The following is a 16,557-nucleotide window of genomic DNA, read 5'->3' as shown; positions in this document are numbered from 1 at the left end:
CAGTCAGCTGGCAGAGATCCCTCTCCCCTGCGAGGGGCGGGGGTCAGTTTTCCAGCTGATTGGATGTAACCCACCCACATTCTGGAGGCAAGTCCGCCGTACTCAAAGTCCACTGATTTCAGTGTAAATGTCACCCCGAAACACCCTCACAGAAACATCCAGAGTAATGTCTGACCCAACATCTGGGGCCTGGGGCCCAGCCAAGTGGACACACGAAATTAACCCGTACCCATGGTACATCTGTGTTCAACTTCGCGAGGAAACTGTGTCCGTTTTCCTTCCTCTCCCTGGTCCTGCTAGAAAATCCACTAAAATCCACCCCGAGAGGCTTCCTATGATGCTACTGAAGGATCCTGGTTGCAGGTCCCATGAGAATCCTATTATAGCACCCTTGGTTCTTTCCTAAAATACCCTGAAAAACCCGCCATGCCCAGCTAGCCCCTCTGTGTCCCTAGGGACCTGGCTATATATCCAGGGGAACATTCCAGCAGTTCCCAGGGCTCTCGTTTTAAAGGCCTTGGGACCATGGGGCACCAGGATGGCTCAGTCTGTTCAGTGTCCGACTCTTGATTTCGGCTCAGGTCATGATCTCACGGTTGGTGAGTTTGAGCCCCATGACGGGCTCTGTGCTGACAGCGTGGGGCCTGCTTGGGATTCTCTCTCTCCCTCTCTCTTTCTCTGCCCCCCCCACCCCCCTGCGTGCTCTCACTTGCTCTCTCTCAAGCTTACACACACACACACACAGAATAAAGACCTTGGGACCAAAAATAAGCAAATTAAATAATAAAATAAAGGCCTCAGGACCATCATGTGATGTTCCTTGGACCCTGATATAAAATGGCCAATGTCTTGGGACAGTGCCCCCCAGGACCTGCTTTACTTTTCCTTGGGGCTTGAAAACCTTCGGCCTGGGGTCCTGCTGGTGCCCTACTTTAACACACGCTGGAACTCATGTAAAGGCTCCCTGAGCCCTAACATGATGTCCCTGTAGTCTTACTCTGAGGCCTACTGGGCCATTAAGATGGTCTCGAGGTCCCATGGCCGTGCCCAGCACCCTGCCATACCGCCACTGGAACCACACAGCCCCGCTGCAATAACTCGCTTTAATGCCGTGTCCCTGGCGTCCTGCCGGACCATTGCCAGAGGCCCCTACTTTGCCCCGGGGTTTCTGATATCTCCGCTCCCCACCCCCATGTTCCCTGGGTCCCCTGATAAAATCCTGAGGCCCAGCAACAACGTCTTCAACAGCCTCTGGCTAATCTCTCTCAGAGTCGGCCACCACCACCCACCCCCCACCCCAGGGATCCAGCTAAACCAGTCCTGAGCCCTCACCTTGCTGTGATCCACTCCATGATCCACACAAAGTGCTGTCCGCCCCAGGCCCCTTCTCTCTGCTGCCGAGCCTGTTCTAAGTCCTTCTGTTTCTGTCGTAAGGCTGAGCAGGGCTCCCCACATCCACTCCTGGATTCTCTCTGTTATTGTCTCTCACCAGGCCCTGTCCTATCCAGAACCTCCCCAGAAAGACTGAGAGATACAGAAATATAGAAAGATGATAGACAGACAGATAGACCCACCAGCAAGAAACGTCCCGCGTTTCCCAGGGGCTTCTGTCAAGTCCTTCCCCCACCCCTCCCCCACCCCAACTAGGTGGCGACTCCCCAACCTGGGGAGGGAACCGCCCTTGAGGGACCCGAGATGCCACTCAGAAGGGGCCCTGGGGTCCTGTTACATAGCTGTGCGTCTCCTTTTTAAGTCCCTGGGTCCTACTTTAATGGTTAAAACATCCTTCTAGAGGAGCGCCTGGGTGGCTGGGTCAGTTGAGCGTCCGACTTTAGCTCAGGGCATGATCTCACGGTCCATGAGTTCGAGCCCCCCGTCGGGCTCTGTGCTGACGGCTCAGAGCCCGGAGCCTGCTTCAGATTCTGTCTCCCTCTCTCTCTGACCCTCCCCCGTTCATGCTCTGTCTCTCTCTGTCTCAAAAGTAAATAAACATTAAAAAATATATATGTATAAATAAATAAATAAATAAATAAATAAAACATCCCTCTAGAGGGGCTCCTGGGTGACTCAGTCCGTGGAGGAGTGGACTTTGGTTCAGGTCATGATCTCGTGGCTCGTGAGTTTGAGCCCCGCATGGGGCTTCCTGGTGTCAGTGCAAAACCCGCTCCAGATCCAATGTTGCCCCTCTCTGTCTCTGCCCCTCCCCCACTCACTCTCTCTCAAAAATAAATATTAAAAAATTTTTTAAAAAATCCCCCTAGAATTCTCTATTGTTTAGGACCCTAAATAATGCCATTAGAGCCCCGCCGCCATGCTCCTGGGGCTCTCCTGCACTGTCCCTGGGGACTTCCACAATGCCCACACCTTGCTCATCTGCCCTTTAGCTCCTGCTAAATGTCCTATTGATTGTTCCCGTGACACCTCCCGGGGCCCTACTCTAATATTCACTGGGTCCTGTCACAAAAAAGCCTTGGTTCCTGTTCAAATGTCCCTGTGTCCTGCATACTCTCCCCCTGAGCACTCAAAAGTCCCCTGTGAGTCTTCCCTCATAGGACCATGAGGGTCACCAAAATGGCCTCAAGGTGTCCCCTCTACTCAGGGTCCTTCCAGGACTCTATTAGAATGCCTCATGGGGTGCCCAGGTGGCTCCGTCACTTGAGCGTCCAACTTCAGCTCAGGTCATGATCTCGTGGTTCATGAGTTCGAGCCCCGTCTCGGGCTCTGTGCTGACAGCTCGGAGCCTGGAGCCTGCTTCGGATTCTGGGTCTCCCTCCCTCTCTGTCCCTCCCCTACTCACGCTCTGTCTCTCTCTCTCAAAAATAAATAAACATTAAAAAAAAAACTTTTTTAATAAACATTCAAAAAGAGAAGACTCCCTCCATAAAGAGGAAGGAAGGAAGGAAGGAAGGAAGGAAGGAAGGAAGGAAGGAAGGAAGGAAGAAAGGAAAAAGAGTGCCTCATACCTCTACCATTAAGTCTTTAGAGTCCTGCTAAACCATTCCAAGGGCCTGCTAGTCTGTGTCCCCCAGAACCATCAAAGTGCCCTTTGGGCTCTGAGAAAATCCCTGCAGTCTTTCCCCCATGTGTCCCAGCATCCTGCTTCCGTCACCATCCTCAATGGCCCTAGTTCATTGCATTTGTTTCCTGCTGCCGCTGTAATTAATAACCGCAAACTCGGTGGCTTAAAACGACACAAAATTTTGATCTCACACTTCTGGAGGTCAGACGTCTAAAATGGTCCACGGGACTGGTTCTTTGTTGAGGCTCTGGGAGGGAGAATCCGTTTTCGGGCCTTTTCCAGCTTCTACAAGCTGCCAGCCTTCCCCAGCTCATGGTCCCTTCCTCCAGTTTCAAAGCCAACAATACAGCCATCTTCTCTCCTTTCTGTTACTCTGTGCCTGTCCGTCCATCCACACATCTCTCTGACTCTGATCTCCCCCCCTCCCTCTTTTAACAAACTTTTTTATGAATTATTTTTAAGGTTTTTTTTTTAAGTTTATTTATTTATTTTGAGAGACAGAAAGAGTGTGTGCGAGTAGGGGAGGAGCAGAAAGAGAGGGAGAGAGAGAGAATCCCCAACAGGCCCCACACTGTCAGCGCAGAGCCTGACTCAGGGCTCGAACCCATGAACTGTGAGATCATGACCTGAGCTGAAACCAAGAGTTGGATGCTTAACTGACTGAGCCACCCAGGTGCCCCACGTTTTTTTGTTTTTGTTTGTTTTTCTTTTTTTAAAAAGTAATCTCTACACCCAACATGGGGCTTGAACTCATGACCTGGAGAGCAAGAGTCACATGCTTTTCCGACTTGAGCTAGCCAAACACCCCCTCCTTTTTCTTAAAAAATTAATTGTTATTAAACATGAGAACTAATGCTTTTCTCTGCCTGTTTGAGAAACAAACCCGTGACGTTGATGTTATCAGTTTCACATTCTACCCAACTGAACTAACCAGCCCCCCAGCCCCCACCAGACCCCTCTTATAAGTACTCTCCTGATTACATTCGTCCCCCTGGATAATCCCAGGTCATTTCCTCATCTCAAAATCCCAAGTTTAGGGGCGCCTGGGTGGCTCAGTTGGTTAAGTGGCCAACTTCAGCTCAGGTCATGATCTCATGGTTCGTGTGTTTGAGCCCCGCATCGGGCTCTGTGCTGACAGCTCAGAGCCTGGAGCCTGCTTCAGATTCTGTGTCTCGCTGTCTCTCTGCCCCTCCCCTGCTCACGCTCTCTCTCTCGAAAATAAATAAAACATTAAAGTTAAAAAAAAAAAATCCCAAGTGTAATCATTTCTGCAAAGTCCCATTTATCCTACTGAGGTAACATAATCACAGGTTCTGTGGGATTAGGGCATAGACACCTTTGGGGGACCACTGTCGAGCCTAGCACAGTCGCGAGGGATGCCCTTCCTCGCCCCTGCTAAAATATCCTCATTCTGAGCTCCTCCTCCCAGGTTTGGCAGTGAGGTCTCTCAGTTGGCCAGAACATTCCCCATAATGTCCCTGTTTCCTGTTACAACAAAGTCCTCAAGGTCACTTGGTACCCACTGGGAGTCGCTTCTAGGTGTCCCGGGGTCTTGCTGTGTCTTCAGGGGCCATTTACAGCACCTGCTGGCTGTCCCTTCTCATAGTCCCAGGTTCTTGCTCTAATGATCCTGCCTCTATGCCCTCTAGAACCCCTGGGGCCCACTATAAAGAATAGAAATATATTCTCTCTATAAAGAATAGTGTCCCCAGGGGCCCACTATAAAGAATAGAAAGTCCAAGGCAGGACCAGTTACTTAATTTGCGGGGCCCGGGGCAAATGAAAATGAGGGGCCCAGCAGAACATCGAACCCAGTGTGGGTCCCTTCTGAACGATTGCTTCAATCGCGTGGGGAGCTCATCCAGGAGACCTCCTTGGCCCTGGGGCCTGTGTCTGCCCCTGCACCGTGGTGCCCCCTACTGACCCCAAGGGACAATCACACAGGAGTTCAAAACCAAATGCTGCCTGTTCCAGGTTGGCCTCTCTGAGCCTCCGTTTATCTATAAAATGGGAACAATTGTGCCAGCCTCAGAGAGGCTTCAGCGAAGCAAGAGTTTGGCATGGGGCACATGGTAGGGCATATGTTCCTAACACTTGTTCCCCATTTTTTGTTTAAAAAAATTTTTTTTTAATTTATTTTGAGAGAGCGAGAGAGAGAGAGCAAGCAGGGGAGGGGCAGAGAGAGGGAGAGAGAGAATCCCAGGCAGGCTCTGGGCTGTCAGCGTAGAGCCCAATGGGGGGCTCTAGCTCACGAACTGTGATATCATGACCTGAGCCGAAACCAAGAGTCAGACACTTAACTGAGCCACCCAGGTGCCCCACTTGTTCCCCTTAATGTACCCCACCACCCCACTCCCAGTTGCTGTTAAGGTCCCAGGGATCTCAGACACCAGGCTCAGGATTTGTCTTGCTCACTCTTGCATTCCCAGGGGGCCAGCACCGTAAATCTATGTAGAATGAGTGGTGGCAATAACGAATGACCCGGGGCTGATTTGGTCCCTAAGACGTCTGGAATGGCTTTGGTGTCCTGTTAGAATGTTCTAGCAGAAGCTATGCTGTAGGCCTCTGTTATAATATATCATAGAGCTGGGACCTACCCGTATGTTAGATCCCAGGATTTTCCCATGATGGGCTCGGGGCTGTGCTGAAATATGGCAGTGGGGACTGCTCAAACACACCGGGGAGCCACTACAATTCGGTTTCCCTGGACTCCACGCACAGACCTCCGGACCAGTTAAACGAATTCACAAATAACTACCGCTACACAAGGAACGCTCACGGGCTGGCTAGGATATATCCCAGGTGTACTGCGACCATTAACAGGGTCTGCTACAGGACCCCTGAGGTCCTGCTGTTATAGAATACAAGGGGCTGCAACAGAGTAGCTACCATAGAATATTCCAGTGGCCTGCTGCGAGAGTTGCATGGCTATGATACATTGTGATACCGCCAAAAGGTGCCCTGTTTTCCTGTAACAGGCCTGACGCCTGCTGTCATCATAAGCCTAGTACCCTGCTATGAAACTGTGCCTGCAGCTAATTTCTCTGAGAAATGGCTATGCCATGGGGACCTCCTGCTAAATGCATGCAACAGAATATTCTAGAAGCATGCTAAAATAGATTCAGGGTCCCATGCCAGCCCACCTGGGCTTGCTATCATGGACGCAGGTTGCACAACCATATACTTGATACCTCTGGGGCCCCCTGTCAAAGACTCTTGTCCTTGGACCTTCCCGGAGGGACCCAGCGCCTGCCACCCTAAGATAGCCTGGGGGCCCCTCTCGAATAGGCTCAGGGCTCTGGAATAATTACTTCCGTCACAAGTATGACTTATTAGAATTACTTCTACTCCATTAACACACGTGAGCATGTTTCCTCCTCCAAAAGGCGAGAGAGGCAAGAACCCATTTTACAGATTAGCAAGCTGAGGCTCTGTGGTTGCCGGGAGGGGCGAGGTGGATCACCTGCTAACGCGTGGCAGGGCAAGAAATCAGAACAGAGCCTGCAGTCGTAATGCTGCCGCTTGGAGGCATGTGCTCATGGTCACTTCTTCCGGTTACTCCAGCCCTTGTGACCTTTGAGATTTAAATCCTATGGGATTTAAATCCTTGCGGGATTTAACTTTAATTCGGTTACTCAACTAGACGTGAATGGAGCGCTTACAGCCTGTCCAGGCGCCGGGGATGCAGAGATCCTTGCCCTCAAGAGTTCACATTCCAGCGGCTACTAGGTAAACAAACATGCAATATCGCACGGGATTTGTACAATAAACATACAAATACACGAGAAATGGGCTTTATCGGTCTCTGCAGGACAGTGAAGCAGGGAAGGGTGGCTGGGAGGGGACCGGAGGTTTTGCCAGATGGGACGAGGCTGGTGAGCCTGAGGGCCTATGGTGGAAACCTGAGCTGAGAGCTTCCAGACCCAGGGCACAGTCCATGCAAACGCCCAGAGGAGTGAGCAGGTCTGGCGGAGTGAGGAGGAGGGAGAGCGATGGGCACAGGGCAGAGCAGAAGCGCTGAGGCTGTGATGGGACTTAGGAGCTGTCTCTGCTTGTCACCCGATTCTAAAAAGGCTAGACGCCGTGGTGACCTCTCTTTGGACACAAGTAGTGCGGATCCAGGGCCTCTCTCCTTGGTCTTTGCCACCTGACCCACCAGGCCCGGCGGCGCTGTCCTTGAACGCACACCAGGCAAGCGCCCCACCTGCAACGAGGTGGCCTCACACGGCGGGGTGCCAAGGAGACACCGCAACGACCGCTGGGAGGGACATGGGAGCGAGGTTGCTGTTGTAAACACGGCAGCCCCACCCCAAACGGAAACACCTGTGGGGGGGGGGGGCGGCCTCCGGGAGCAGCCTCACCACCCTTTCTGGGTCCCGGCCCCCTCTCCCCCTCTCCGCAGGGTCTCTGTCCTCCAGCGTGGGGTGGGGCGGGCTCGCAGGCTGAAACTCCGGGGCGGTGCCCCCCTCTGACCTGTCCCTGCCCCTTCCTGCCCTCTTTGATGCGGCCCCACTTCCTCTGGCAGGAACCCCCGCCCTTACTGGGTCTGGGTAAAAAGGAGCCGCTGAGCCGGTCCGGAGAGGCGGCGTCCCTGGAGGCGGCAGCTCCTCTCTTCTCACGGCCCTGTCTCCCAACCCTTGTACCAGCGCTGTGGCTCAGTCCCTGGTACAGGTATGGGGGGCAGGGACGTGTGGACCCCAGCAGCACCGGGCCCCCAGGGGTGAAGCCAGGAGGTGACTGCATCTTCCTCTTCTGTGCCTCCATCCCTGCCTATGATTCGGGTGAGGGTCTCTCCAGATTTTGGAAGTCAATGCCGTCTGCCCCTGCCCCTCCTGCCTCGCTACCCTTAGTTCGATCATCCCTAACTTTGTGTGTTCAAGGTCCGTCTTCTTCTGAAATCTGTCACTACCTGTGGTCTCCGTCCTTGTTCAGAGTTCAGCTGACCCCTGTCCTCATCTCTGCAACTGATGACTCAAGGTCCCTCTCCCTTTTCCCAGTTTTTCTCGATCAGAATGCCTTCCACTGCTACCCTCAACCTTTCTCCCTTCCCCGTTTTCCCCGATACTCAAGGCCACTGTCTGGCTAGATCTCTCTTCCTGCAATTTTTTTTGTCTTTCCTTGCATTTGCCTGACCCTGTCCCCATTTCTCCCCAACTCCAATTTCTCTCCTTCCCCAAGGCCACCCCAACACGGTCTCACTTCCAGGGGCTCCCTAAGCCATCTCTGAGCGGCCTGCAATTAGGGGCTGCAGAGGTGAGTTCCAGCCTGGCTCCAGCTTGGCCTCACTACACCACATGACTTCAAAGCCAATTTCCTTGGATTTTCAGGCAAAGGAAGTCTCTAGAACCTTAAGCCTGGAGCTTGGCTACTCACCGAGGGGAGAACCTGCCCCCCTCAGATGAGTTTGTTCATCTGCAAAAGGGGCCTGGTGCTGGCCCAGGACGGGGCAGTGGGGTGGTGGCGGGGGGGGGGGGGGGGGGCTGCCAGGCTTCCCTGGGCCACTCCTTCACCCGGGAGACAAGAAATCCCAGCTTGAAGTCAAGACCCCTGCAGTTCAGAAAGAGGCAGCACAGAACTCTGCAAGCCCACCGACCTCCCCCCACCCCACCCAGACCCAAGGGTGGCTGCTTCTTCCTCCCCCCTCCCAAGGAGGCCAGAAAGGGCCCAGTTGAGAACCCAGGGGCCTACGCCCTCACTCACTTCCTCCCCAGAGACTGAGGGGTGAGGGGGGACACGCCCCGACCAGGTAGGAGACTTTACTTACTCTGACACCAAGAGGTGACACGGACCAAAAGGAGGCCCAGAAAGGGAACAACATCTTAACACAGGTTCATATCTTCACCCAGAGAGACGAGAACAGACAGGAAGGGTTTGGCTCCCAGTCCCAACCATACATAAGGGGATCCAGAGGATGAACGAGAACCCCGTATTCGCATCAACCCCACTTCCCAGGGACAATCCCTCTGGTAAAGGCGCAGATACCCGGAGCCAGGCCCATGACTGGGAAAATAACTTTATTTTCTTCGGGGGTGTGGACAGACGTCTAGTCTCAGAACTTCTGGAATTGCTTTTTGGTGCCAGCGGCCTTTGTGACTTTGAGCACGTTGAAGCGCACAGTCTTGCTCAAGGGCCGGCACTCGCCCACTGTGACAATGTCGCCGATCTGGACATCCCTGTGGAGGTGGGCAGGGGCTGTGTCACACGCTGGGCTGCCCCACTCAGGCCATCAGAGGCCAAGGCCTGTCCGCGTGAGCTCCACCAAACCCTATCCCAGCTCCAACTTCCAATCCCACCTGCCCCCAGTCACTGTTTACGGAACAGAGCGTGCAAGGCACTGAACTCAAAGCCGTGCAGAGAACACTCCAGCCCTTCCAAGGGGCCTCTCAGGGCAGAAGATCGCCATCAACCCTCTCCACCTGACACACACAGGGGGTTCCTGAGGACATCTGCTGGCTTCCAGCGGTCTCCTCATACCATCTCCTATAGTTTCCTGCCCACACAGCAGCCGGAGCACCCTGTGAGCCCGGGCCAGGTCCCAGGGTCACTCAGACTCGGGTGCAGACCACGCCCTCCTCTCCACCTGGGAACCCGAGGGCCCACGATGTTCACCTGAAGCAGGGGGACAGGTGCACGGACATGTTCTTGTGGCGTTTCTCAAAGCGGTTGTACTTTCGGATATAATGGAGGTAGTCTCGGCGGATGACAATGGTCCTCTGCATCTTCATCTTGGTCACCACACCTGGGGGGAGGGGACAGATGGTAGGTCAGCCCCCCTGGGAGGGAAGGGGAGCCTTGGGCCGCCCAGAACATGCTGAGAATTGGGATCCCAAACCCTGCTTCTGACATCAGCTGTGCCAAGTGGCTTTCTCAGCAGTGCCCGTGGTGGACATCTGCAGACCATCGTGAGAGGACATCATCTGCCAGCGCCCCCCCCCCCCCCCAGGAATCCAAGCGTCCCCCAAACGCAGAAGTCTGAACCCAAGCCCCCAGAAGCCCTCACTCACCAGACAGAATCCGCCCTCGGATGGAGACGTTACCAGTAAAGGGGCATTTCTTGTCAATATAGGTGCCCTCAATGGCCTGAACAAGGGAGAGAAAGGAGTGAGCCTGGCACATGTAGTTCCTGAACAAAATAGGGGGTGTGGCCTCAGGTACACAAACTACAATTCCCAAGGGCCGGGGAACTGCCACTCCGTGTGTACCCACGTGGGAGGACACTGGGGTCTCCTTCCGAGTCTCTCCAACCCCCTACCTCCTTGGGCGTCTTGAAGCCCAAACCGATGTTTTTGTAGTATCGCGGGAGTTTCTCCTTGCCAGTTTCTCCAAGCAGGACCCTCTTCTTATTTTGAAAGATGGTTGGCTGCTTTTGGTAGGCACGCTCAGTCTACGTGGATGAGGAACAAGCTGGTAAGCTCTCGGAGCCAGCAACCTGGCCTGGAAAACCTCCCAGAAACCCCCAAATCCCACCCTCTCCTTTACTCCCTAAACGTCAACCTCCAAAACCTGGATAATGACCATCTACAACAGTCACACCAAGAGTTGAGTTCAGACCCAACTCTGAACCGGAGTTACCTCCGTATTTATGCTCCAAAACACTTCCCATCACCCGAATTCATTCCTTAAAACTCAGATAGAAACAATAATTCCTCTAACAACCTGTACACCTTTTGGCAAAGATTCTCCCAGACACAAGGGCGCCCACTCAGGATTCTCTCCTAGGATACACGCGACTTCAGAAATAAATACCAAAACGATGGGCTTCCTGGATTAACCCAATGGCCCAAGGCCTCCAAAAATACCTCTCATAAGGCTTGAGCCTCTCCTAAACCCCACGTGGGGGAGACCCTAGTATTTACGCGGTGCTAATTAGATTAATTCACAGACACACGCTCTCTGCCCGAATTAATGTCTGGAAAATCGAGGCCGCCCTGCATTAACCCCCAAACAGGGGCGCGGGTCCTTCTCTCCAGGACGCGCCCCTGACGCCGGGACCGGACCCCGCCACCTCCGCGGCGGCCCGGAGCCCGCACCTGAATGTCCGCCATCTTCCCGGCCGCCTGGAAAAAGGAAAGCCGCGGCGGCGTCCGGGTTTCCTTATCGACCGCACAGGGGCTAGAGAGGAAGTGACGAAAGGGGGCGGGAGCACCGTTTGGGGCGGTGCCTCGGACGCGACGGTGATTGACAGGAGGCCCAAACACAGTCCGCGATTCGGAGACTGCAGGGACGCCCACAAGATGAAGGGCCGAGGGTCGGGAAGCGGCGGACACTGTCTCGCGAAAGTCAGGCCGCGATTGCGCTGGGCGCCCTAGCTCACGTTGGGAAGGCAAGGCCAGCCTTGAGCCTGCCTACGTTATCGCGAGAGTTACAGGGAGGCGGTCAGGGTTCGGCGGGGCTAAAATCACGTGGGATTTGAGGACCGCGTGGCTTCGTTTCTGCAGAATTCAAACGCGATGCGGTGGCGGCCATCTTTTTGCGGGGCACGCGGCTGGAGGGTCTTAGGAGCTTGGGTAACGGCACCGCCGTCTTTGTGAGGGGCGGGCGTTAACCAAGAGTGGTTTTTTGTTTGTTCAAATTTAATGAACGTTGTTCTTTCATTCCCAGACAATGGTTTCGCGAATAAAAACCCTTCTGCTGATGTACCAGCACTGTCTGTAACAGCACTGTTCAGAACTTTCTGCAATGATGAAAATGTTCTGTATCTGCACCACTCAGCACCTGGCCCCTGACACTTGAAATGCGTACGAGACTGAGGACCTGAATTTTTAACTTTGTTTAATGTTATTAGGTTTAAATTTAAATAGCTACTTGGAGCTAAGCCTATGGCATTGGGCAGTGCAGGTCTATAATTGGATACTTGTTATTTATTTTTTTTTCGAGAGTTTATTTTTAAGTAATCTCTAAACCCGCCCAAGGTGGGGCTCAAATTTACAACCTGGAGATCAAGAGTTCCATGTTATACGGAGCCAGCCAGAATCCCCCTTATTTGTTATTTTATATACATTCTCAGAAAGCAAAGTCTTACGAAACAGGGTTTTTTGGGTTTTGTTGTTGTTTTGTTTTTTTAGATTCAACTGACAAAGGATTGCTATCGGGAGAGTCCAAACCCTCCCTTGTCAATTTGTGTACTTATCCTGTAGCGTGGGGCACTGGTGCAAGACGTTTGAAGGAGCTAATCCCTCGTGATCTGGCTCTTGCCTCTATTTTACGCTCTCAGAGCCGAATGCTCTTTTCCTCCTCTAATTTACATCTACATCTAATTTTTTAGAAGTGTATTTATCTTGAGAAAGAGAGCATACAAGCACTAGTGGGGGAGAAGCGGAGAAGGAATCCCAGGCAGGCTCTGAGCTGTCAGCGCGGAGTCCCATGAGGGGCTCCATCTCACAAACCTTGAGATCGTGACCTGAGCCCAAATCAAGAATCAACCTACTGAGCCCCCCCGGGCGCCCCTGAAGGCAGGAATCTTTATCTGCTTTGTTCTCCAGGGCATCTGGCAGCTGTCTTCTACTGGGTGCCTAATTTATGCTTGTGGACTAAATCACCCATGAATGAATGGAGGATTGGGGGATGTGTCAAAATGTCCACCATTACAGGCAGCCGTATAAATCACGCCACGGCTCCACCTTGGAATATTCTGCAAGCACTTAATAAACGTGAGGTAGATCAATCGATCCAGAGGTGAGAAGATTGCCAGCTATATTTTGTTTCTAAGTTTGCAATTAGTTTTGAATAGGTATTCCATGCGCGTGGTACAAAATTCAGAAAGAACAAAAAGCGAGAGGTGCCTGGGTGGCTCAGCTGGTTAAGCCTCTGACGCTTGATGTTGGCTCAGGTCACCATCTCCCCATTTGTGAGTTTGAGCCCATCGGGCTCTCTGTTGTCAGCGCAGTTCCTGCTTCTGACCCTGTCTCCCTCTGCCCCTCCCGCACCCTCTGTCTCTTTAAAAAACAACAACAAAAACCCACAAAACTGCAAAATTGAATGGCTCTCTCTCCTACTCTTTTCCCCAGACACCCACATCCACACCCAGTTGCCTCTCTAGAAGCAACTGTTGTCATCCTGCTATCAGCTTGCAATGTGTCTTCCAGACTATTTTACCTTCAGATGAATTTATACATGGACAAAGCAAACTGCAGAGCAAAAGGCATAGTATGACCCACAAAGTCAACAACAAATATGTATTGACAGTCTATGGGATGACTGCCTTTTTTACAGCTCGGTACTGTGATATAATTGTGGACTATATATATTTGTAGGTATCACAGACTGCCTTGTTCAATAATGTAGCCAAGAGTTACATATGGTTACTTACATGTAATCTGAGTGACTGGGGAGGGGCGGGGGGGGGGGGGGGGGGGGGGGGGTGCAGCTCAGTGCCAGAGTCAGTGCTTCCAGGTCCTGGGTTCCTGGGTTCCTGGGTTCGAGCCCTGGCAAGTCCAACCACTGGCTCTTCATTCTTTTTTTAATTTTTTTTAATGTTTATTTATTTGAGAGAGAGAGTCAGTCAGAGTGTGAGCGGGGGAGGGGCAGAGAGAGAGGGAGACATAGAATCCAAAGCGGGCTCCAGGCTCTGAGCTGTCAGCACTCGAACTCACACGTTGCGAGATCATGACCCCAGCCAAAGTCAGAGGCTTAACCACCTGACTGGCTTTTCATTCTTTTTTTAAATTTTTTTATTATTTTTTTAATGTTTATTTATTTTTGACAGAGAGAGACAGAGACAGAGCATGAGTGGGGGAGGGGCAGAGAGAGAGGAAGACACAGAATTTGAAACCGTCTCCAGGCTCTGAGCTGTCAGCACAGAGCCTGACACGGGGCTCGAACTCACAGACAGCGAATTTGTGACCTGAGCTGAAGTTGGACGCTCAACCAACTGAGCCACCCAGGCGCCCTTGGCTCTTCATTCTTTAAGAGATACGGATTGAATAGGATTTAAACCTCAGTTCCTCAGCCGCCCTATTCATATGTCAAGTATCCAGAAGCCACATGTGGCTTGCATATTAGAGAAGATTCATAACATTTTTATGAACACAGAAAATTTTGTTGGACGGCCCTGCTGTAGAGAAATATATGTGTGTGTATATATATATACATACGTGCACATATGTGCATATATGTATATAAATAATAGTCTTACAGTCTTTAAGTTGTTTAAACGCTACAAACTTACAAAAACCAATTAAAAAATTACTTAAATTTCTTTTGCACTTAATAGCTTTGTGAGTTCTAAAACATTTTATTGTTGTGGTCATCTGTACACCCAAGGCGGGACTCGAACTCACAATCCCAACATCGAGAGTTGCACGCTCCACTGACTGAGCCAGCCAAGCCGTCAGGGCAGAGCTGGATGCAGGGCTGGGGCCCACGAGCTGTGAGATCACAACCTGAGCCGAAGTTGGGCGCTCAACCAACTGAGCCACTCAGGCGCCACTGAATGAAACTTTTTTAAAAAGTTTATTTTGAGGGAGGCAGAGAGAGAGGGAGAGAGAACCAGTGGTGGAAGGGCAGAGAGAGAGGGGGACAGAGGATCTGAAGCAGGCTCCACACTGATAGCAGAGAGCCCGATGCGGGGCTCGAACTCATGAACTGTGAGATCATGACCTGAGCCGAAGTAGGATGCTCAACGGACTGAGCCACCCAGGAGCCCCCATATGAAAGATTTTTAAATGTAGTTGTTTCAGTCCCTTTGACGGTAGCATTAGAAGGGAGGGACTTTTCATTTTTCTGTTTTAAAACCTTCTATATTCCACCCCACCCCCCTGCAACTAACCTCATAGTAGGTTTATTTTTTTACACTTGATCTTAGCCAAAAGGCCGAGAAGCAATTAGGTTTATTTTTATTTATTTATTTTATTTATTTATTTTTAATGTTTACTTATTTTTGAGACAGAGAGACAGAGCATGAACGGGGGAGGAGCAGAGAGAGAGGGAGACACAGAATCAGAAGCAGGCTCCAGGCTCTGAGCCATCAGCCCAGAGAGCCTGACGCGGGGCTCGAACTCACGGACCGCGAGATCGCGAGATTGCGACCTGAGCTGAAGTCGGACGCTCAACCGACTGAGCCACCCAGGCGCCCCGATTAGGTTTATTTTTTTAAAGAAAAAAGTAATTTCTGGAGTGTTTGAATAACTTGATAAGGATTTATTATATTTAGTTAAAAAAAGAAAGCAGGCCTCAAGAGTTGTTATCTGCAATGTGTGCTAAACTATGTACAAAAGTGACTTAGAAAAAAGCCTGGAAGGAAATGCCTGATGCTGGCCCTGGTGGTTTGCATCTCCAGGTGGTGAGATTAAGTGTGATTTCCTCTCTGGTTTTTAAAATGCTCAGTATTTTGCAATTTGCTCAGAATAGCTGGTGAGATTTTGATGATAAGGGAAAAGGGGAAAAAAAATACTGCTTCACCGTGAAGGGGGTGGGGGCAGTTTGGAGATATTTAGCTGCACAGCTTTTAATGACCACAACCCACAGTAGGAAGTACATTCTGCACTGTGACCAAACACCTGTTTCTCTGTCCTCCTCTTCCCTTCCTTCCTCTTGCTTTCTTTTTTTCTGAGTTTATGTATTTAAGTAATCTCTCTACCCAACGTGGGGCTCAAACTCACAGCCCCGAGATCAAGAGCCGCATGTTCTTCCGATTGAGCCAGCCAGGCCTCCCCTTCCTCCTGCTTTCTAACTTAACTTTCTCTTTTCCTTCCTGCAACTCACTGATTTTTTTTTTTTTTCTGTTTCTATTTCTATATTCATTTTAAGCGTGGTTGGACCACTACCCTTGATTTTCAGACCTGCAGTGTCCAAGAGCCTTGATGTCCCATAACCAACTTCAGCCAACCCTAGTTATTACCACTCGAGCGAATATTTCCTGCCCCTGCCGGGTTTCAGGCGTACTTACCAGTGTTTCACAGCGGAAATGCAAACCCTCCTTGACCTGGAGAAGCTCACGTTCTCCAGGGTGCACCCCAATGCCTAGCAAAATAAGACCCTCCCTTGTAACCCTGCACATGGCCCAGGATGGGAAAGGTTGCTATTACCTGGCGGAGATGGGCCAGGCGTGCCCACGCGCTGCTGGGGGGGTGCCTTGGTGGTGAGCGGTTGGGCGAGTTGCAAGATGAGCTCTGAAAATGTTTCTGCAGCTGACCCGGGTGTTGGAGTCTCCGTAATTGCCCTCCAGGAAGGATTAGGGGATGCCCAGAAAGTCTATTTTCAAATGGTAAATGATGTCCAGCAGCTTCTCATGTGTTCATTGACCATTTGTAGATCTTTCTGGGTGATATAGTTCTCCAAATTCTTGTTCAAATTTACTTGGTTCTTTTTTTCCCCCTTTTTTATACAGACACACACACACACCTGGGATACAAGTTCTTCAAAAGAGATGATTTGCAAACATTTCCTCCCAGTCTGTGGCTTTTTTTACAGATGAAAAAAAAAATTTTTTTAACGTTTATATTTATTTTTGAGAGAGAGCGTGAGTAGGGGAAGGGCAGAGAGAGGGAGGCACAGAATCCAAAGCAGGCTCCAGGCTCTGTCAGCACAGAGCCCTGCGT

At 51.3% G+C, this 16,557-nt stretch overlaps 1 protein-coding gene and 1 non-coding gene across 2 annotated transcripts; both read right to left on the bottom strand.

Annotated features, from left to right (window-relative positions):
- Positions 1–9,016: 9,016 nt before the first annotated feature.
- RPS11 (ribosomal protein S11) lies at positions 9,017–11,140 on the bottom strand. The gene is made up of 5 exons (XM_030299719.1): positions 11,050–11,140; positions 10,272–10,403; positions 10,024–10,099; positions 9,629–9,758; positions 9,017–9,192 (listed from the first exon to the last, which is right to left on the bottom strand). Exons 1-5 carry the CDS (start codon positions 11,062–11,064, stop codon positions 9,069–9,071), a joined length of 477 nt encoding a protein of 158 aa, XP_030155579.1. The 5' UTR covers positions 11,065–11,140; the 3' UTR covers positions 9,017–9,068.
- LOC115503638 lies at positions 9,856–9,941 on the bottom strand. Its single transcript, XR_003965469.1, has one exon. It is a non-coding gene; the product is annotated as a small nucleolar RNA SNORD35 (small nucleolar RNA).
- Positions 11,141–16,557: the final 5,417 nt, after the last annotated feature.

The sequence above is a fragment of the Lynx canadensis genome, chromosome E2, assembly GCF_007474595.2.
Source record: "Lynx canadensis isolate LIC74 chromosome E2, mLynCan4.pri.v2, whole genome shotgun sequence".
In the NCBI taxonomy this organism is placed as follows: domain Eukaryota; kingdom Metazoa; phylum Chordata; class Mammalia; order Carnivora; family Felidae; genus Lynx; species Lynx canadensis.
Note: the sequence above shows the minus strand (reverse complement) of the source record. Positions and strands in the feature narration are given on the sequence as shown.

Excerpts from the sequence above, each read along its gene's own strand:
- RPS11 (XM_030299719.1), bottom strand. Across the intron at positions 10,100-10,271 it reads GCTTCAAGACGCCCAAGGAG|GCCATTGAGGGCACCTATAT; the intron begins GTAGGGGGTTGG and ends TCCCTTGTTCAG. Across the intron at positions 9,193-9,628 it reads CACCTGTCCCCCTGCTTCAG|GGATGTCCAGATCGGCGACA; the intron begins GTGAACATCGTG and ends CCACCTCCACAG.